At 46.2% G+C, this 18,249-nt stretch overlaps 1 protein-coding gene across 5 annotated transcripts in view; it reads left to right on the top strand.

Moving 5' to 3' along the window:
- The window catches only part of KIF2C (kinesin family member 2C), a 1,350,025-nt gene that overhangs the window by 1,009,659 nt on the left and 322,117 nt on the right, over nucleotides 1–18,249 (top strand). For all 5 annotated transcript variants that reach the window (XM_069642340.1, XM_069642339.1, XM_069642341.1 and 2 more), the window contains one exon: nucleotides 14,921–15,125. In XM_069642340.1, the coding sequence (XP_069498441.1) occupies nucleotides 14,921–15,125 (205 nt within the window). The remainder of the gene's footprint in view (nucleotides 1–14,920; nucleotides 15,126–18,249) is intronic.

Genomic DNA, 18,249 nt, shown 5'->3' with positions numbered 1-18,249 from the left:
CTACACACAACTAAGAGCGCAAGTGGTAATACAAGTTCACCTTTGGCACAACGCTGTACTACTATGTTAAAGTGGTAGCAGTAGCAGAGCTGCTAGGCATATCTCAAGAGTATATGAGCAGTAGCAGAGATTACACAAAGGGACCACAATTACTGTGACTCAAGGACACACCGACTCAAGGTTTCAGGTAGAAAAATAGAAGTACATTTTTAAACCATTTGTTATAAACACAACACTTCTATTAAATTCAAAACCACATGTAAAATATACTACCACTAACCAATTCACTTTGTACAGTATGACTCAAGGTAAGTACACTGTTTGAATGGACCGGTGTTACGAAACTAGACACGTTGCCGATTGCGATCACTTTCTGACATTTAGGTCTACTAAATAAAGGCGTATCCGTGACAAGAAATGCTACCGGGGCAAAAACACACTTGGCACCCGAGATACCCAAAGGGAGTTGGAGGCAAAAATCATAGGCAATATTATAGTTAGGCAGACCGAATCTAAGAACACTCACAGACAGGAATTCAAGAGCAGGGTCAAGTGACACCGGATGCCTGTTTTCAAGGATCACACAGTCGGACAGTTCACGATTCAACGTAGCCAAGAGTACTTTGATATTGTCAATGTTCGGAAGCAAAAGTTATAAGGAGGGAAGACAAGGGCAAGCCTTGGAGATGAAGAAAAGGGATTCACCCTAATTCCTCAAGCAGAACATAGTACCTTATTCAATGGAGAAGCTGGTGCCCTGGCAGTTCCTGTTGGTTTCCCGCAGACCCACGGTTCCTGGAGCTTCGATGTGAAGGGCGACGTCTGAAGGGGTCTGCACCACACAGGGATGAAGCCAGCAGCAGCGACGATTAATAAAAGGTGCACTCCTCAAAAACAGGAGAGGCTCTTCAGATGGCTATCCGAACAGCAGTGTGCAGCGATTTCGACCAAGGAAGAGGATCCTCTGGCTGTAGAAGATGAGCTGGTTATCCCCACCAAGCTCAAGGGAAGACGACTCCGGGCTGGATCTTCTCTGGTCGTCGAAGGGTAGATGGCTCAGGACTGCAGCAGGGCTTCACCGGGATGGGGTAGTTGCAGCAGCCGACTTCTTCTCCACTTCTTCGGTTTCTTGTAGTTCAGTGACGACTCTGACTTCTAGCCCATGAGACCTGCCTTTTATGCGAAAATCCCCCATTCACACAGTCTGGCTGTCAATCGAGCAGCAGGGGGGTTGTCCAGCCCGAACAACCACCTCAGCCAATCATGGCAAAGTGCAACTTGGGTTTCCCAGGATACCCTGTGCAGGGGGTGACTACACCCCTCCCTCACATTCATCCACCTAGACACCCAGGCACCTGGAGGAGGGCTTCTGAGCAGAAGCCCGCCGAAAGACTGTGAACAAAGGAGGCAAAACTGGTTTGCCGTGCAAAGTAAGACACGAGAAGGACTTTAACAAAAAGAAATGGCGAATAAACCCAGAGCCAAAAGAAAAAGTATTTGGTCAAGCGGGTTTAAGTTGGAGGCTAATATAATAGCCTAAAACAATGCTGGAGATAGAAAAGTTAGGGTAGATACCACTGCCACCAGCCAAGTCTAAGTGTTAAAAGAGCGAAACAATGCTCTAGGAAGTACAGATACAAAGGGATACAAAGTAACCCTTTCCAGCACTCCATGGAAGATGGGGTGTACTGGATCTGTGGTAGATTGATGGCAACTTTACCCTTTTCTGGGGGACTGTAGTCAGCCCCAGAAATGGAGTTGGTGGGAAGTCTAAAAGACAACCCTGTGTCACTGCACTGATGGTGCTGTGTAACACACAAAAGAAGGGGGCTACTGAAGTGGTGTACTCCAGAGTCCAGAATCAAAAAACAGGTAAAGACACATGGCAAAACATGGGTAAGAGTGGGGGAAAAGCTCACACTCTTTCCAAGTGAAAGAAATGAATCTCCAGAAGTCCAGCAAAGCTGCTGGGGGCTCACTAGGTGAGGGAAATTGGCCATAAATGAGAATTCTCTCCAACAGTGGTTATGGCCCACCTCAAGGGGTTGCCAGGCTTTTCCATCTGGTACACAGGCCTCATCCGGTCTGGGACGTTTAATGTGGTTATTGCAGCCTTGCAGCGCAAGTCTTTGAGCCGATGGCCTCGGTGGACATCAGGCTCGTGACAGTTTTGTTGGTGGAGCTCAATTCAGCGTACAGGGTCAGCGAGCTGCAGGCTTTATCATGCAAGCCATTCACCACGTTTCATAACGACACAGATCTTTTACGCACTCAGCCAAACTTTCTGCCCCAGGTTGTCCCTCCTTTCCATTTGAATGAGGACATCTGCCTGACTTTTCTTCCCGAACCTGCAGTCTGATGCCAAAAGGGCTTGCGTTTCTTGGAACTCAGGAGGGTCCTCAAGTTCTACCTCTGACAAAATCCTTCAGGAAGTCTGTTTGGGGGCACGCCTCCCAGAACCAAAGCTTTCGCCGCCTGTTGGATGGTCCATTCCGTTTCGGAGGCGTATACGGCATGGGCAAAACAGTTCCTGAGAGGATTCATGCCCATCTGGTCAGAGCTAAGGCCACGTGTCTCGTTTCAAAGAACTGCTTTTTGGGGATGTCATCGGAAAGTTGACTACTTGGCCCACTCCAGCGTTTATTTTATTTATTCGCATTTGTTAAGCACACATCAGACCGAAGTTATCGTGGCGCTGGTTACAGTGTTTCTTAAACTTAGTTACACGCAGTTGTACCCTTGGTTACATTGGGTAATGGTTATGCTTGAGTACTTGTACGTTCTGTAAGCATTATTGCCTGGGAACCAGTACCAGGCAAGATAAAATGTTCTGTCAGTCGGTCCTGAAAAACGTTTGTGCTTCGTCCTAGATATGATGCAGGTGGTTTATAGTGAAAAGAACGAAAAAAAAATCAAAAAAAAAAGGTCGAACCAAAAAATCGCATTTTTTTTCAATACGTTTTTTGAAATGGGGGGGGGGGCCCAAACCCCTCTTTTTCATGTTTTTAACCCCTTTTTTTACTTACTGACCCCAAAAATACATATAAATAAATAAATTCGATTTTTTATTTTTTTTGAGAGATTTTTTTTTGTTGAGATTTTTGTCATTCGATATTTTTTTTTTCTGCCTTTTGACTGACCACTGATGCAGGTTGTCACTTGTTTGGTGGAATCGCCCACTGGAATTGGGGACTGGACACATAAGTAACTAAAGTTACGCGTTACGCACCATAGTAACATACTCCTTCCTTGTTCCCCTTTCCTTCATACGTCCCACCCACCTTCCCCTGCTTGGACCCGGGGGGGGGGGGGTACAGGAGGGTGGGCAGGGGGGAGCGTTCACACGTCCGGGACCACAGCCTCTGGATGTGGGGGGGGGGAGGAGGGGGGGATTTGCGTTCCCACACCCATGGCCGCTCCCCTGCATACTGTCCCCATTTTGGGGGACGCCGTCAAGGATGGAGGAAAGGGGAGTAAGGACTAGGAGTACTCTTGTCACAACAGTGAGTAACTTTAATTTTTCCTATGTGGCCCTTGAACACACCATTCCATCTGCAGTCAGTTCAATGATTGCAAGTCCTTTTGCAAGTTAGATTTGAAAACGCAATCTGGGTGTTCAAATGTTAACTAACTGTGCAGTGCCCATGGACTTGACAGCCTACAACTACGAAGACAGCACCCAACTCATATTCAAGATAACTGACGACCTGGACAGCACCCGACATATACACCTGGTGAGCTAACCACCCAAACCCAACCAAAATATTAATCGCCCTCCAGGAAAATTGTCCCACACCGACATCTCACCTGCTCAAAGAACCCGATCCCATAAACCATGGGAACCCAAGTTGTGAATTGTGATTACAAAATAATTGGGGGGCTTCATGGACAAGGGCCTCAGCTTAGATTCACAATTCAACGCAATAGCTAATAAATGCACACAGAACCCTTACAACCATCTCCTTGTGTCATTATCAAGGATACGCAAATATTCTATACCTGGGAATCCCCAAAAAACACATCCAAAATATTGCAGCAAGACTACTCCTGAGATTAAATAGAAGACTCCATAACTCCGTCCATAAGAAGTCTACACTGGCTACCTTCAAAGAAACTCCAACTTCAAAGCCCTCTTCATTGCCCATGAATCACTATACAAAAAGCTGAATTCATCTAAACAAAAAAATCACTAAAGACATAAGATCGAGCACAGACCTCCAAATAGAAAAAAAGACAGTACGAGAAATGGAAATTCGGAGGAACTTCCTTTTCCTATCTGATAGCCAAACTATGGAACTCTATCCCTTAGAAAATAACTGAAGACTATCTTCTGGAAAAGTCTAAAAACCTGGCTTTTCAAGTCGCTGAGATAAACACTGGTCAACCATTTTATAACCACTCCATGAGCAGACCACCCAACCCACACAATCCCTGCTTCAACTAACATAACTACAAATAACCCCAAACCCACTAAAGAATTCTTGTCTCCCATGCCCTCCACATCCCTCACACACCCAGAGGGCTAGTGAATGAACCATCCATAACTTGCAAACCGCACATCACTCTAACCAGGCTACAAAACAAACCACCTGAGACAATCATGTCAAACACTGGACGCCGCCGTTACGAACACAAGACCAGTGCACAAAACAAAGCACACCCAGAAAGCTTGCATGCACCGAGGCCAGTTGCTGTCGCATTACCAGATGAGCACAGCATCTATCCTATCCCTCCCACTCACCAACCCTTCTCACTTTTCCTGGCAGAGCCACGCAAGCGTCTGGCGACCATGAAAATGGCAGCATTGCGCTGTATAGTCAACTTAACATAACTATGGAAAACAAACCTCCCCAGTTCAGGAATCATCTCTGGACCTGGTAAATCCTCATGAACCACTTGCCCTCTCCTTTCCACTTCTGACCACCATGTTTGGCTTTCAGCAATATGCTGTTTTATAGAGAAGACTTGAAAAGTACACAAAATAAACCACTTTGGGAATGATCTATAGAGCTTGGAGAAATCATGCTAAGCAAAGAGTACTATTATAGCCATATTCTCCCATCTTGAATAGAAAAATAAATACCCAAATGCAAGTCGGTGTAAGGCTGAAAGAAAAAAAAAGCAATCAGATTTTTTAAATCCACTTTCAAGACACGCTGTGAAAGTAACCTCGTTGCTTTTTATTTTTGGCAAGGGCATGCTTCATATGTGCGGAAAATGTCATTCAACAATGAACACATGCTTATTAGTTGTAACTAAGCGGAGATTAAAATAAGGGATAACTTGAGTTTGTATGACTTTTTTGTCTTAGTAGAATGTTATGTTAGGTGTTTATTGTAAAGTGCTTGTTTGCCAAAGGCATCTTGGCACTACAGGAGGGAGAGGTCTACTTAACAACAACCAGACAGTTAGAACAAATGTGGTTTTAATGCCTTTCTATAGGCAAGGTGGTCCTCCAGATGCTTCAGATACAGCAGCAAGACATTCCAAAGTCTGGGGGAAATAACAGAAAATGCATGCCCCCCACATCGGGCACGCTGGAACACAGGTATAACAAGACCCGCTGTTCCTGAGCACAAAGACCGTGTCGGGAGGTAGCGAGAGAACTTGGCGCAAAAGTATTCAGCTCCTTGGGCCTGAAGAGCACGGTGGACCCAGCATTAAGTCTTGAAAACAATACGCTGCGCAACCGGAAGCCAGTAGAGTGACCGCAAGACCAAGATATATGGGCACCATACGGGGAACCAGTGGCAACCTGGGCAGCCATGTTTTGCAGCCATTGAAGTCGCAAGATTTGACCTTTCGGTTGGGATAAATAGAGGGAATAACAGTAATCTAATCTACTCTATACAATTGCTGCCACAACTGGAGGATGAAGATGGACAGGGATGAGAGGAAGACACTTTCTGAGAATACGTAGATGATAGTGCCCTGCTTTGCAGACATCGGCAACCTGCGACTCCATGGAGCGAGTAGATGAGAATGACCCCGAATTCCTCACCTTATCATCCGGGAGAGGACCCAAGGAAGAAGGCTAGAAGGAAGAGACCCAGAGTGAGGGGCTCCCACCACAAGCACCTCGGTCTTGTCCCCATTCAACTTCAGCTATTTGCAGTTCATCCAATCTCCAGCAGCTGCCAGACACTCCTCAGATGCAACAACATCTCGGCCTTATTGAGATCTACTCGGATCAGGATCGGAGCGAGGTCAGCATATGAGTAACATCTGACGCCGAAGGAACAGATGTGACATACCAGAGGCCAGATATCAATAAAACTCCTAATCAAGCACCTATCCAAGTCAGAAGCGCACACAATCTCACCCCTGAAAACCTTAACTCTCTGCTCAGTAACCTACATAACTCCAAACCGCTAGACCTCACTAATGTTGAAAATATCTCAGACCACTACCATCAATGCCTAAAACCCCGCAATAGATGAAGTAGCCCCGCTCAAAACTAAAATACCCAAACGCAGCTCACCCTGGTTAAATGAAGAGCTTAAAGAACTCAGAAGGGAAAATAAGAGCTGTAGAACACTTAATCAGAAAGAAAAACTCCCCAGAACTCCAAATCAAACTACAAGAACTGTCCTAAACCTACAAACGCAATATACTCGCACACAAAACAGATTCACTTAATAACCGGATAGCCAGTGCAGCCTCTAATACAAAAGAACTATTCACCATCATTAAAGAACTTGAATCCCCTATCCAACCCAACAGCCCTGTTACCATCAGCAAAGCGTGGTTTACCGCTATACAGGATGCACTATCCTCCAAAGTGAACACCCCAACACAAAATAGCCTCACAGAAAAAGCTACTCAACCCCACCACCACCCTGCCCCATCCCACCTACCAGACACCGCCATTAAATCGGATATACCTGAATTCCACTTTAAACAAGTCACCAAGGACCAAGTCCTTTAAAACTATAGCCTCCCTCAAGCCATCAAATTGCAAAGGCGACAACTTCCCTGCTAAAGTAGTTACTGTGCCAGGAGATTAACGCCCATCATCACCAGCTTTATTAACAAATCCTTCAAATCTAGCACAATACCAGCATCCATTAAATCAGAATGTGTCACCCCTACTTAAAAAACCCACGCAAGACTTCACCAACCCAACAAACTATAGGCCCATACCAGCTGTACCTTTCCCCCTTAAAATCATTGATAAAATAGCCTACTCCCAAGTACAAACCCACCTAGAACACCACCACCTATTAGGGGACAGACGAACAGGATTCTGGCCCAGCCACAGCACAGACTACCCTCCTTGATTTAAAAAAAAAACACAAACTATTAGGAACTCTGGAAAACTGGGCATCCTATTATTATAGAGCTCTCCGCTGCGTTTCATTAAGTAGACCATGACAAATTATGCAGAACCTTCTCCACCAACTTCCACTTCTCAAAGAAAGCCACACCCTGGATAAAATACTTCTTTCAGACAGTACATCAAGAGTTGCCCTAGGAGAAGAAGCAGCCGATCCCATCCCAGTACCTCTGAGAGTACCAGAAGGGTCCTGCCCCTCCCCAACGCCATACAATGCGTATACAAAGCTACTCTCTGCGGAACTAGACACCATGGGAGTAATTTATATAAACTTTGCCGACGATGCGCAAATACTTATCCCTATCTCAGGTAATCTAGAACAGGATACCGCCTGTATCAACAAAATCTACTCCCTCATCCAAAACTGGATGGCGAATAGCCTCTGCCTAAACGGAGAAAAAAGAGATCCTCATAATCGGTTCCCCAGCCAAACTCTGTAAACTCCCGTCTGATTTTACCGCCATCCTTATGGATGGCACCCCCATTACCATATCACACAGTCAAAACCTTAGGAGTCCACCTAGACTCTAACCTCTCTATGAAAAATCATATTAGCGCCTCCTCTACTGCATACGCAGCTAAACTCATTACCTTAAGCAAACCCTTCCTCTCCACCGAAAACTGCCTGACTCTCGCCAGAGCCCTAATCCTCAAAAAGCTAGACTAATGCAATATTTTACTGCCAAAAAAAAACATAACCGAATGTTAGGCAGAAACCTGTGCAGTTCCCTCTGGGACCACTGCAAAAGATTTAAGACTACAGGTGTTGGCAGTAAACCCACTTGGTAGCAGTCTGCACCGCACAGATTCACTGTGGTAGCTGTGGCTGAGCAGTCAGACTTCCCTCAAGAAGAGTTAGGCAGTATACAGAGGATACATAACAGGTACAGAGGTACAATAGCACAAGCAAACACTGACCAGAGCTAGGTGTAAAAGTATAAACTTATTTAATAAAGGTACACTCATAAATTACACTAGCACATTAGAAAAGGTAAGAAAGTCAAACACAGTTACTATTACTCATATGTACACCCCTAATCGACAATTAGGGACAATTCTAAGTTAACACCACTTATTTCCAACCAGAGGTGAGCGCTTAACGTTAGATGGTACTCCAACAAGTATTACCAAAAGGGAGGGAAAAGGCAGAAATAAAGAGAGCAGTAAGGTAAAACACTTTTCACATAAGGTTAGCGAAGACAGTCAATGGATAAACAAGGGGAATTAGTTCGGGGCCCGCTTTAGAGGGAGCCAGGCGAAAAATGTGCCCAAGATCACACAATGTCATAAGTCTTTGCAGGTGGGTAAAAAAGGTTTTACTACGGTTCTGAAAAGTTTAGTTAGGGTGTCCCAGGCCTACCCAGGTGCGAGAGCCGAGGGCTAAATCTACCCCGTACAATCGGTGGCAAGGGAGGCCGGGCGGAACACAGTACCTTCAAAAGTGGAAAGGATCCTCCAGCGGTGGTAGTCGTTCCTGGTAGTGGGTGCAAGTCGCGGCGTCGTCCCGAGGAAGAGGTGATCTCAACGGGGAGGAAGGCTGCAGGTCGTTGCACTACCAGGGATGAGGCCAGCCGTGGAGTTCTCCGGTCACAAAGGATTTGTACCCCTCTTTCGCGGTTGAGGTAAAAAGTGGTATCCCGGTTGCTGGGGTGCTTGGCACAGGCAAGGCGGCCACGAGATGCTTCGGGACGGCGAAAAGAAGGCAGCAACTGGTTGTCCCCACCAGTTAAGGGAAGAAGACTCTCCGGCGGGAGATCTCCTCTGTCGTCGGGAAAAGTGGTGAGATGATTCTGCAGGGCTTCACCGGTGGTGTCGTCTTGGCAGGTCGGCTCGGCTTCTCCCTCTTCGGCTTCTTAGGTCCTGTGGCGACTTCTGAAGAACCAGTCCCAAAAACCCTGCTTTTATGCAGCAAACCCCCATTCATACAGCCTAGCTGTCACTCAAACATGCTAAGTGGTGAGCGGGGTGGCTCACCACTTGGGCCAATCACACTAGAGGGCGACATGAGTTGGCAAGGCAACTCAGTCCAGGGAGCCTAAACCCCCTCCCACACCCCCTGTGGTACCCAGACAGAATGGCACCACTTTGGAGGGCTTCTGTGCAGAAGCCCGCCAAAAGTGGAACAAAGGCTCGACTCGGGTTCAGGGTTACTGAAGTGAACCTAGACGCCATTTTGGCGGCGAGTTCCGGCAAAAGATCCCAACCAGTGAATTTATATTAATTAAATAAACCGGCGGTATCTTTAACATTGCACCAAAAAGTGGTGCATCAAAAACAATGGGAAATCCCATTGGGAAATATTCCGGTGGAATATTTCCGTGGTATCCACTGCCACCAGCCAGAACTCGGCGAGGGGGGACGGGACAGTACTCCCTCGACAACAGACCCAGGGGCAATCTAATTGCCCCTACCAGTACTTCCACAGTTAGATGGTTTGTACTGGTTAAGTTCCTAAGTTAAGACTAGTAAAGTCAATGGTAACTTTACAGACCCAGGGAGACAGTAGTCAGTCCCAGGGTGTGGAGTCTATGTTTGGGGGTCTCTAGGACACCCCTGTGCTACTGCACTGAGGGTGCTGTGTAACACACATTCAAAAACCAATGATGGCCTATGGGGAAAATTACCCCCTAGCCCATAAGCACATAGCAAGTCACAGAAAACTCTCTCAAGTCATGCCCAAGAGTGAGGGTAAAAGAGTCTCACTCATGGCAGGAGAAAAAAATAAACCCCAGAAAATCCAGCAAAGCTGCTGGGGGACTCACTAGGTTAGGAAATTCAGCCTAAACAGAGAATTCTTCCTAACACCGAACTACAGCTTCTGCAAAACAAAGCCCTTAGAGCTGCCCTAGGTATTAACAGAAGAGAACGCATCTCCCAACACAGAAGAGATGCACACTGGCTACCGGTACCAGCAAGAATCCTCCACAAAACACCATTACCCATAAATGCATCTGACACAGCACCCACCTACCTTAAACCATATCCCGCAAACCCACGAGATCCCTCGGATCCAGTAATGATACACACATCCACATCCCACACTTCACCACCACCAGAACAGGCAACTTCAGCTTCCCCATAGCAGCCCCGTGCATTTGGAACACACTCCACACCCACCTCACCAACGAGACCTCCTTCCAAAAGTTCAAGAAACTCTTAAAACCTTGGCTATTCAATAAATACTAGCCACCCAAGCTAACTCTTAACACAACTACGAAACCACACTGTTCGTAACATGACTATGCGATCCTAAATGTAGGAATATGGTGTAAATAACCATGTTGCTGCTAACAAAATCATTACTATGACAATACCCATGATATACGATTAAGATGTATGTACACCGTGATACCGAAGGGTTTGGGCATGTAATCAAATGCAATAAATAAATATTGGAGAATGGGGATAAGGCAGAGCCTTGAGGGACACTGCAGAGGATTGAAAAAATAGATGAAAGGAATGGGGAAAGTGGAAGAGTGGGAGTTCTATCGGCCAGGAATGAGGTAAACCAAGCGTGAACCTGGCCGAGATTTTGGCTTGGGTCAGGCGGTCGAGCAGGATGGGGTGGTCGACCGTGTAGAATGCTGCTGACAGACAAAATCAGGGCTGCCACTCTTCCTGCATCAACCAACCTGGCCGTTTCATCCAGAACCGAGACCAGGACACCATCGGTCCCTCGTCCTGGCCTGAAACCAGACTGGCCAAGATCGAAAAGCACAGTAGACTCCAAAAGAATGCTTACATTTGGGTAGCTGTTAGGAAAGAGTTCTTAATTGTGGGTAATTTTCCTTCCATGTGGCAACCCCTAAACTTTTTGCTGTTTTCACCGTGATCTAGACTTTGCCAGCGAAGTGCAGCCTTCTGCCGCACTCCTCTGGGCTTTCACTCCATTCTTACGGGGAAACTGACATGCCCTTAAGACAGTCAGTACCGGGAAACGTTTTCCGTAATTCTTTTATCATGTTGCAGCTTTCGCGCAACATGACACAAGAGGGCACTGTAAGCCAAGTTACTGCTCTCTTGGGTCTCTAGTCTTCTACAGGCCCTAGATACTCTTTGGATTGTTAATGAACGGTGCAAGTGAGTCATGGACGGGACTGGTGGCAGCGGTCGTTTCTTTGGTTTTTGAGCTCCTTTTGGCGTTTAAGTGCGTTTCTCGCGCTTAGCCCAAAATGGTGGCCTAGCTCCCAAAATGGCCAGACCATGAGGCTTTGTCCTGCCCACTGACCGTCTTGCCCCCTTCACCTTCCCCAGGTCGAGCCGACCCGGGGCCTTCCTTATGTGGGCATGTACTTTCCCGCGAAACACACATGCTTTCGCAGGCTTCTACAGGCCTTGTGTGTGCCTCCAGGATGTGGGCTGGGATGTCTGGTCCTAATGCACATACTGGGTGCCAGAAAGTCTAGTGTGTCGTGAATGCCTGGGACCACCATGGTCCGTGATAGGTCCACGTATGGTGTGAGTGTTTTGTGAGCAGATCTCCCAATGGGTCCACTCAGTTTTGGCGCGAAGGGAACCGTGGATAAGAGGAGGCTGGAAACACCACTACCATGTCGATCTCCTGAGTTCTCACGAACGAAGGAATACAGGAGCCAAGTATACTGCAACTACGAGGCTGAACCGAGGAATCGCTGGTGACCCGCTGAAGGACTGCTCCTCTGCACTGCTGTCGCTATGTGAAACCCTTTCAACCTCTGATCGAACGAGAAGGCCTGTACTGGTACTTCGACCCCTTGGAATAGTGGGAACAACTATTCTCGGCATCTTCACCATCTCCTGCACGTAAGCCTTCGGAAGTGTCTCTGGGCCATCCAGTGGACTGACCAGCCTACCCAGCAGTCTTGCTCTGTAACTGCCATCAGGTTGTGTTGTATTATGAGTCCCTGCCACTCTCTCACGAGTCGTACACTTGGTATTCCCAGGTCTGAAGTGAGCAGTGTACATTGGGCTGAAATACACACGGCCGCTCTGTCACCCTGCTGTGGTGACAAACTGTGCGGGTTCACTGCGTTTGGGACATCCTCAACTCTACTTCTGCTGCTGCGGAATCTATACGACGCTGAGACGTCCCTTGCTCGTATCTGAACCTGCCAGCACTGAAACTGACGCGGAGAAGCCTGGGTCTGCCTGCATCGGGGACCGGTGAGTAGCATCGCTAGGAACTGATCGCCCTCCTGCAGTAGCCCATAGCTTTTCCCCGCTGTGTCGAACAGCACACCTTTCCGTACTCTCGCTCTGCTTCTGCTCACAGTGGAGGCTGCGCTTGAGTCGCGGAGCTCTGTTCATCTTCAATTGTTCATTGAACTGAACTGCCTGATTCCCTCGAAGAGACTCCCCTTTGCCCGTTGGCACCAGCGTGTGCAGATACTTTTGAGCTCAAGGCTCCACTCTTCGTAGGGCTCGGACTTCCTTCTAGTTAGGTACCTCTGAATGTGGGCTGGGTCTAACTATTATTCGCACTGCCTGTTTTCCTCCCCATCTAGGTGGTCTACACATTTCGTGCGTCTAACTCGTTCGACTCGTTGGTACTTGTGTATATATATTGTTTTTGATTGTGAGGTGGTGGTTTACTTGAGTTTTATTGTGATTTCTCGCTACAGTCAACGTTACAAAGGCCTTGTAATAAATGTGTCTATTTTTAATATAACACCTGCTTGGAGTAGTTTGTAAGTGTCCTTGCTTTGTGTGCTCATTCCAGGCTGTCAGTCACCCTCACCCCTCTTTAGACCTAGTCTTGACCGCCGCGATCGCTACCTTGATTGGTCTGGCTTGTCCAGAGGTTACCCTGTTCCAAGAAACTAGGCTGGCCTTCTGAACCTCTGCCCCTCCAGGGCAGAGTTCAGAAATCCATCTTAACAGTAGCAACTGGTGCTTTGTGTGTTTTTTAGACTAGAAAAGCCTCATTGCAGTTCTGGTCACCTTTAAAATGAAAGCTTGTTGAAAAAAATGGCTATTCTACAGAACATCACTTGTACAAATAGCTTTTCTATTTAAATACCACACATAAACAGTCTTCAGTACTAAGCTATTAGGAAGCCCAATTGGAACCTGCCTTCAGTGTTATGATATGTATAACGCACCTATACACAAGTATTTCAAGGCGTGAAACTGCGCCACTGGGTAAGTGGGGGAGGTGATTTCTATCTGAACCCCACAGGTGGTTTGTATGGTGAGAGCATGGCCTAGTGTATGATACAGGAGAAACAGACTCGCGCTCGAAGCCGTGCAGCCCCTCCAGAAACCCAATTTCTGAATTGATGTACACGTGGTAACAAATGCCTTCATGGTCCCATCGCGCCTTGAAACACTTGTGTATAGGCGCGTTACAAATGCCATATATCATATATGAGGTTGTGGCCTTGGACCGAAAGGCAGATTGTCCGCAACAACCTTGCTTATCAGAGTGTATGTAAGATGAGGCATTTGTTGGAGGCTGTAATCCATTAAAAGAACAAATGGCTTACCCCTGTAAATGTTCTTTCTGATGTTTTCTCCTCCAGTAGATTCCTTATCACCATACCCTGCATCACAGGACAAGAAATTGTCTCAAACACTTTGCATGGTGGAAAAGGGGAAACTAATGTTACAGGAGATGCTGTACTCTGTATACAATGCTGGTATCTCTTCTGGAGCCACAGAACTGGACCATCACAGACGGTTCCGGCTGAGGTATATCACATTCCGTGCTGCGAAAAGGTTTAGATGAGATGCTTTTGTAGAATCAATATCTAAAGTGGGGGATTTCTGGGACGAGAAGCCATTTGAAAGAATATTACACAGGAATAAGTAATCTGTTACAGCTCTGACTTTATACATATTTTAATAGAACATTTTGGTACTTGCCTGTGAGTGCTGTTGCTTGATAGTATTGAGTATTTTAATTGTCCTTTACACCAAATACTTAAGGCGGAGTAGAAATTGACATTATCAAAAGAGAATTTGTTTAGACTTGTGTGAAACCTTTTTAGATCCATTGCGGTTGGCATTCCAGAACCTGAAATACGTAGTGGTTCTAAAAAACCTCAGGGCATTACCAATTAGATATCTCACATGTGAAGTAACTTGCATGGCATACCTGGCTCCCTCAGGAACTTTATTTCCTATTAGGCCTGTCTAGTGTATTCCTGCGTGTTTTTTCAAGTCTCACTAGAAACTGTTGGTTTCCTCTCACCGGCTATGCTGTAGTTGAGGGGGGGTGGGGGGGTCGACCTGAGTGATGGGTGATTCTTGTGTTTACTGCCTTCTTAATCCGGGATCTACCTACTCTGTAAAGTGCTCTATGTGGCTGTAGGTCTGATTTATAACCTGTTCAACAATAACTGGTGACTGGAGCCTTTTGAACATGGAGAAGGTCGGAGTGGTGTGCATGCAGTGAGGTCAGCATATAAAGGATTCAAAATTGTGTAGCTGCTGATTTGATGCACTTAAAGCTGCTTTCTGGCTAGGCCTGCTGCAGGAGCAGGGTTCCTAACACATCGTAAAGGAGGGACCTTTATTGCGCTGTTCTTTAATCTACAGAATTAATCCTTGTAGAGCCATAACTGCATTGAAAAATAATTCTCTCCATTGTTTCATGTGTTTCAGGACCTCCGGTCAGACGTTTGCCAACACTAGCTCTTCCCGCTCACACGCCTGTTTCCAAATCATTCTTCGTAGGAAAGCGAAACTTCATGGGAAATTCTCTTTGGTAGATCTGGCAGGGAATGAACGGGGAGCAGACACATCTAGCGCAGATCGGCAGACTCGGATGGAGGGGGCAGAGATAAATAAGAGCTTATTGGCGCTAAAGGTACCACACTGAATAAAATGAGCCAAATAACTGAAATGTCATGACATGTAATCCCAGGGCATATCATTTCTGCAAGCCTGGGCCTTCTTGACATAGTAAAGCAATGTTATGTAGTTCTGCATTACAAATTTGCTTGAAATGCAAATTGTTTTGACTGGCTTGTCTGTGTGTGCATTAGCTTAGTTATATTGTGTACATTTTAATACAGGGGTCATAGATTTTTATTTTTTTTATTTTAAAAACCAGAAAGTTCCATTTATGTTGCCTGTCCAATTGCTCTGTCTTGGAAGGTCCAGTTGTCCCGTAATGATAGTAAGCTTGTTGTTTTAACTTTTTTCCAATATATTTTATTTGAAATCTTGTGCAATCAAAGTTTACTTCAAAACAACCTTAATCCTTTTGTTTAACCTACATTTACCCTTTCCTTGTGTTCCTTTATAGTTGCTAACTCTCCAGCCTTTGTCCTCCTAAATTAATTTGTGGCAAGCATTCTATTGTGGTCACTTGTTTTGATGTTGATACACCTTTGAACTGTTAATTGAATTTTTCAAACTTGTTTGAGGTTTTGATGACAAACGTGATTTAGATCTATGGTCTCTGTTCACCAGGCACAGCCACTGGCTTAAAGTGGCTCTGATAGAGTAGCATCAGATATTGAAGTGAAGACCAATAGTGTATTTTAAGTACTTTAGTATCCAGTCCTCACATTTGACCAACTTCTAGAGAGCCCTAGTGTAACTCTGCATTTAATTCTGGGTTAAGCTAAAACATGAGGGAGAGTGAATGCCATGTGAATGCAATATAAATATACATTGAGAATGTGAAGTGTTGACCTACATGTGTGAACTATGCTTTATATAATACTGCATTGGAAATGTAGGGGTTTGTTATTGTTTATTTCATGTACCTGCTCACTGTGGGTTGTTTCATATGTGGGCAGTGTGGTCTAGTCATTTCCCAATATTAATTTGTATATTGAGAGTTCTCATTTGCGGTCTTTATTTAGAGGTTCCCATGTAGGGGATTCTCGTAATGGCAGACCGTGGCGCGTCCTTACAGGGGAACGGATCCCTTGATAAGGTCCAGGTTTTTTTAGAGACGCGTCTGAGTGTGAGGAGATTGTGCGACAGGGGATTCAGTGGGGGCTTTTCGAGTGCCTTTTGAGTGCCTCCGAGCCCTAGTTGGGTGCGCTCTCTAGCTCTGGTAGCTGAGGAGTGGAGAGAGTCTGCGGAGGGTCGTTTGGATCCTCCGATATACTGACCAGTTTACGACCAGACATGTGAGGGCCATGGTTCTTCTCACCCGTTGATGTGGCTTTTTGCTCTCGAGGCAGGCCTTGCTGGCCTGTATTGGGTGGCTGCTCCCTATTCTGGGGTGATTAATGCTAGCGAAAAGAAAGTGTAAGGCAAGCCTGCCAGCTGATGTCAGTCCGTGGTGGTTTGTGAGTGGGCCATCTATGGTTGGCAGTGTTGATCATCGCCGACAAGGGGTATGTGCGGTAAGCTCTGGGGACGATTTACCCTACCCCCAGGATAAGGTAAGCAAAGTTGTTTGTTTGGGTTTCACCTTGATGGTTAAACAGAAGAGCTGCTTACCACCTGGTTGGGTGTTGGGGGTGTGGGGGGGGGCTGTTCAGTATCCACCCTCGCCAGACACAGGGTATGTAAGAGGAAAATATACCTAAAATCAAGGCTGTTGAGGTAAGCAGAGCATTACATAGCCAGGGTTTGTATCCGTGTTGACCCTGACAATCTTAGACTGTTGCGTAGGGTTTGGTGAGAGTTAAACTCATACTAGGTACCCAATCATATATCCTGAACAGAGATTGTTTTTGCCCCAGGCTGAGAGGAAGGAGTTGCATGCTATATAGATGAATATTATTCCTCTAGGGTGATTTGAAGCGTTGAGCTAAAATAAATCAGCCATTGGGCTCTTTATATAGATTCTCGTACTCTTCAGTCGAACGATACGCATGGTGGTTAGTTTCTTCATATCTTTCTAATTTCATTACAAGGTGTTAGACAGAAACCTGTGCAGTTCCCCTCTGGGACCACTGCAAAAGATTTAAGGCTACAGGTGCTTGGCAGTAAACCCACTTGGTAGCAGTCTGTACCACCCAGATTTACCTGGTAGCGGTGGCTGAGCAGTCAGACTTCCCTCAAGAAGAGTTAGGCAGTATACAGAGCATACATAATAGGTACAGAGGCACACTAGTACAAGCAAACACTGACCAGAGCTAGGTGTAAAAGTATATAATTATTTAAAAGACACACTCATAAATTACACTAGCACAGAAAAGGTAAGTAAGTCAAAACAGTCTCTATTACTTATATGTACATCCCTAGTTATTTGTTGGACAAGTCTAAGTTAACACCACTTATTTCCAAACAGAGGTGAGCGCTTAACATTAGATGGCACTCCAACAAGTTAGTTAAAAAGGGAGGGAAAAGGTAAAAGTAATAAACAGCAAGGCAAAACACTTTTCCAAGATCCACAGTGAGTTTAGAAAGGCCGTCTATTGAGGAGCAAGGAAGTTCGGTTGCCAGGCCCACTCTAGGGAAAGCCAGGCGAAAAGATGCCCAAGATGACACAATGTCACAAGTCTTTACAGGTGAGTAGAAAAGGTTTTACCAAGTTTAGAAAAGTTTAGTTAGGGTGTCCCAGGCTTACCCACGGTCGAGAGCCGAGGGCTAAATCTACCCCGTACAATCAGTGGCAAGGGAAGCCGGGCGGAACATGGTACCTTTTTAAAATGGAAAGGATCCTCCAGCGGTGGCAGTTGTTCCTGGTAGTGGGTGCAAGTCGCGGCGTCGTCCAGAGGAGGAGAAGATCTCGTCGTGGAGGAAAGCTGAAGGTCGCTGCACTACCAGGGAAGAAACCAGCCGTGGAGTTTTTCCGGTTAAAAGGATGTTACCCCTCTTTCGCGGTTGAGGTAAAAAGTGGTATCCCGGTTGCCGGGGTGCTTGGCACAGGCAAGGCGGCCACGAGATGCTTCAGGGCGGCGAAAAGAAGGCAGAAACTGGTTGTCCCCACCAGTCAAGGGAAGAAGACTCTCCAGGCAGGAGATCTCCTCTGTCGTTGGGAAAAGTGGTGAGACGGTTCAGCAGGGCTCCACCGGTGGGGT

This window comes from Ambystoma mexicanum, chromosome 1q, assembly GCF_040938575.1.
Source record: "Ambystoma mexicanum isolate Mex_15411 chromosome 1q, UKY_AmexF1_1, whole genome shotgun sequence".
Lineage (NCBI taxonomy): Eukaryota > Metazoa > Chordata > Amphibia > Caudata > Ambystomatidae > Ambystoma > Ambystoma mexicanum.
The sequence above is the reverse complement of the archived record's forward strand: the minus strand, read 5'-3'. Positions and strand labels throughout refer to the sequence as shown.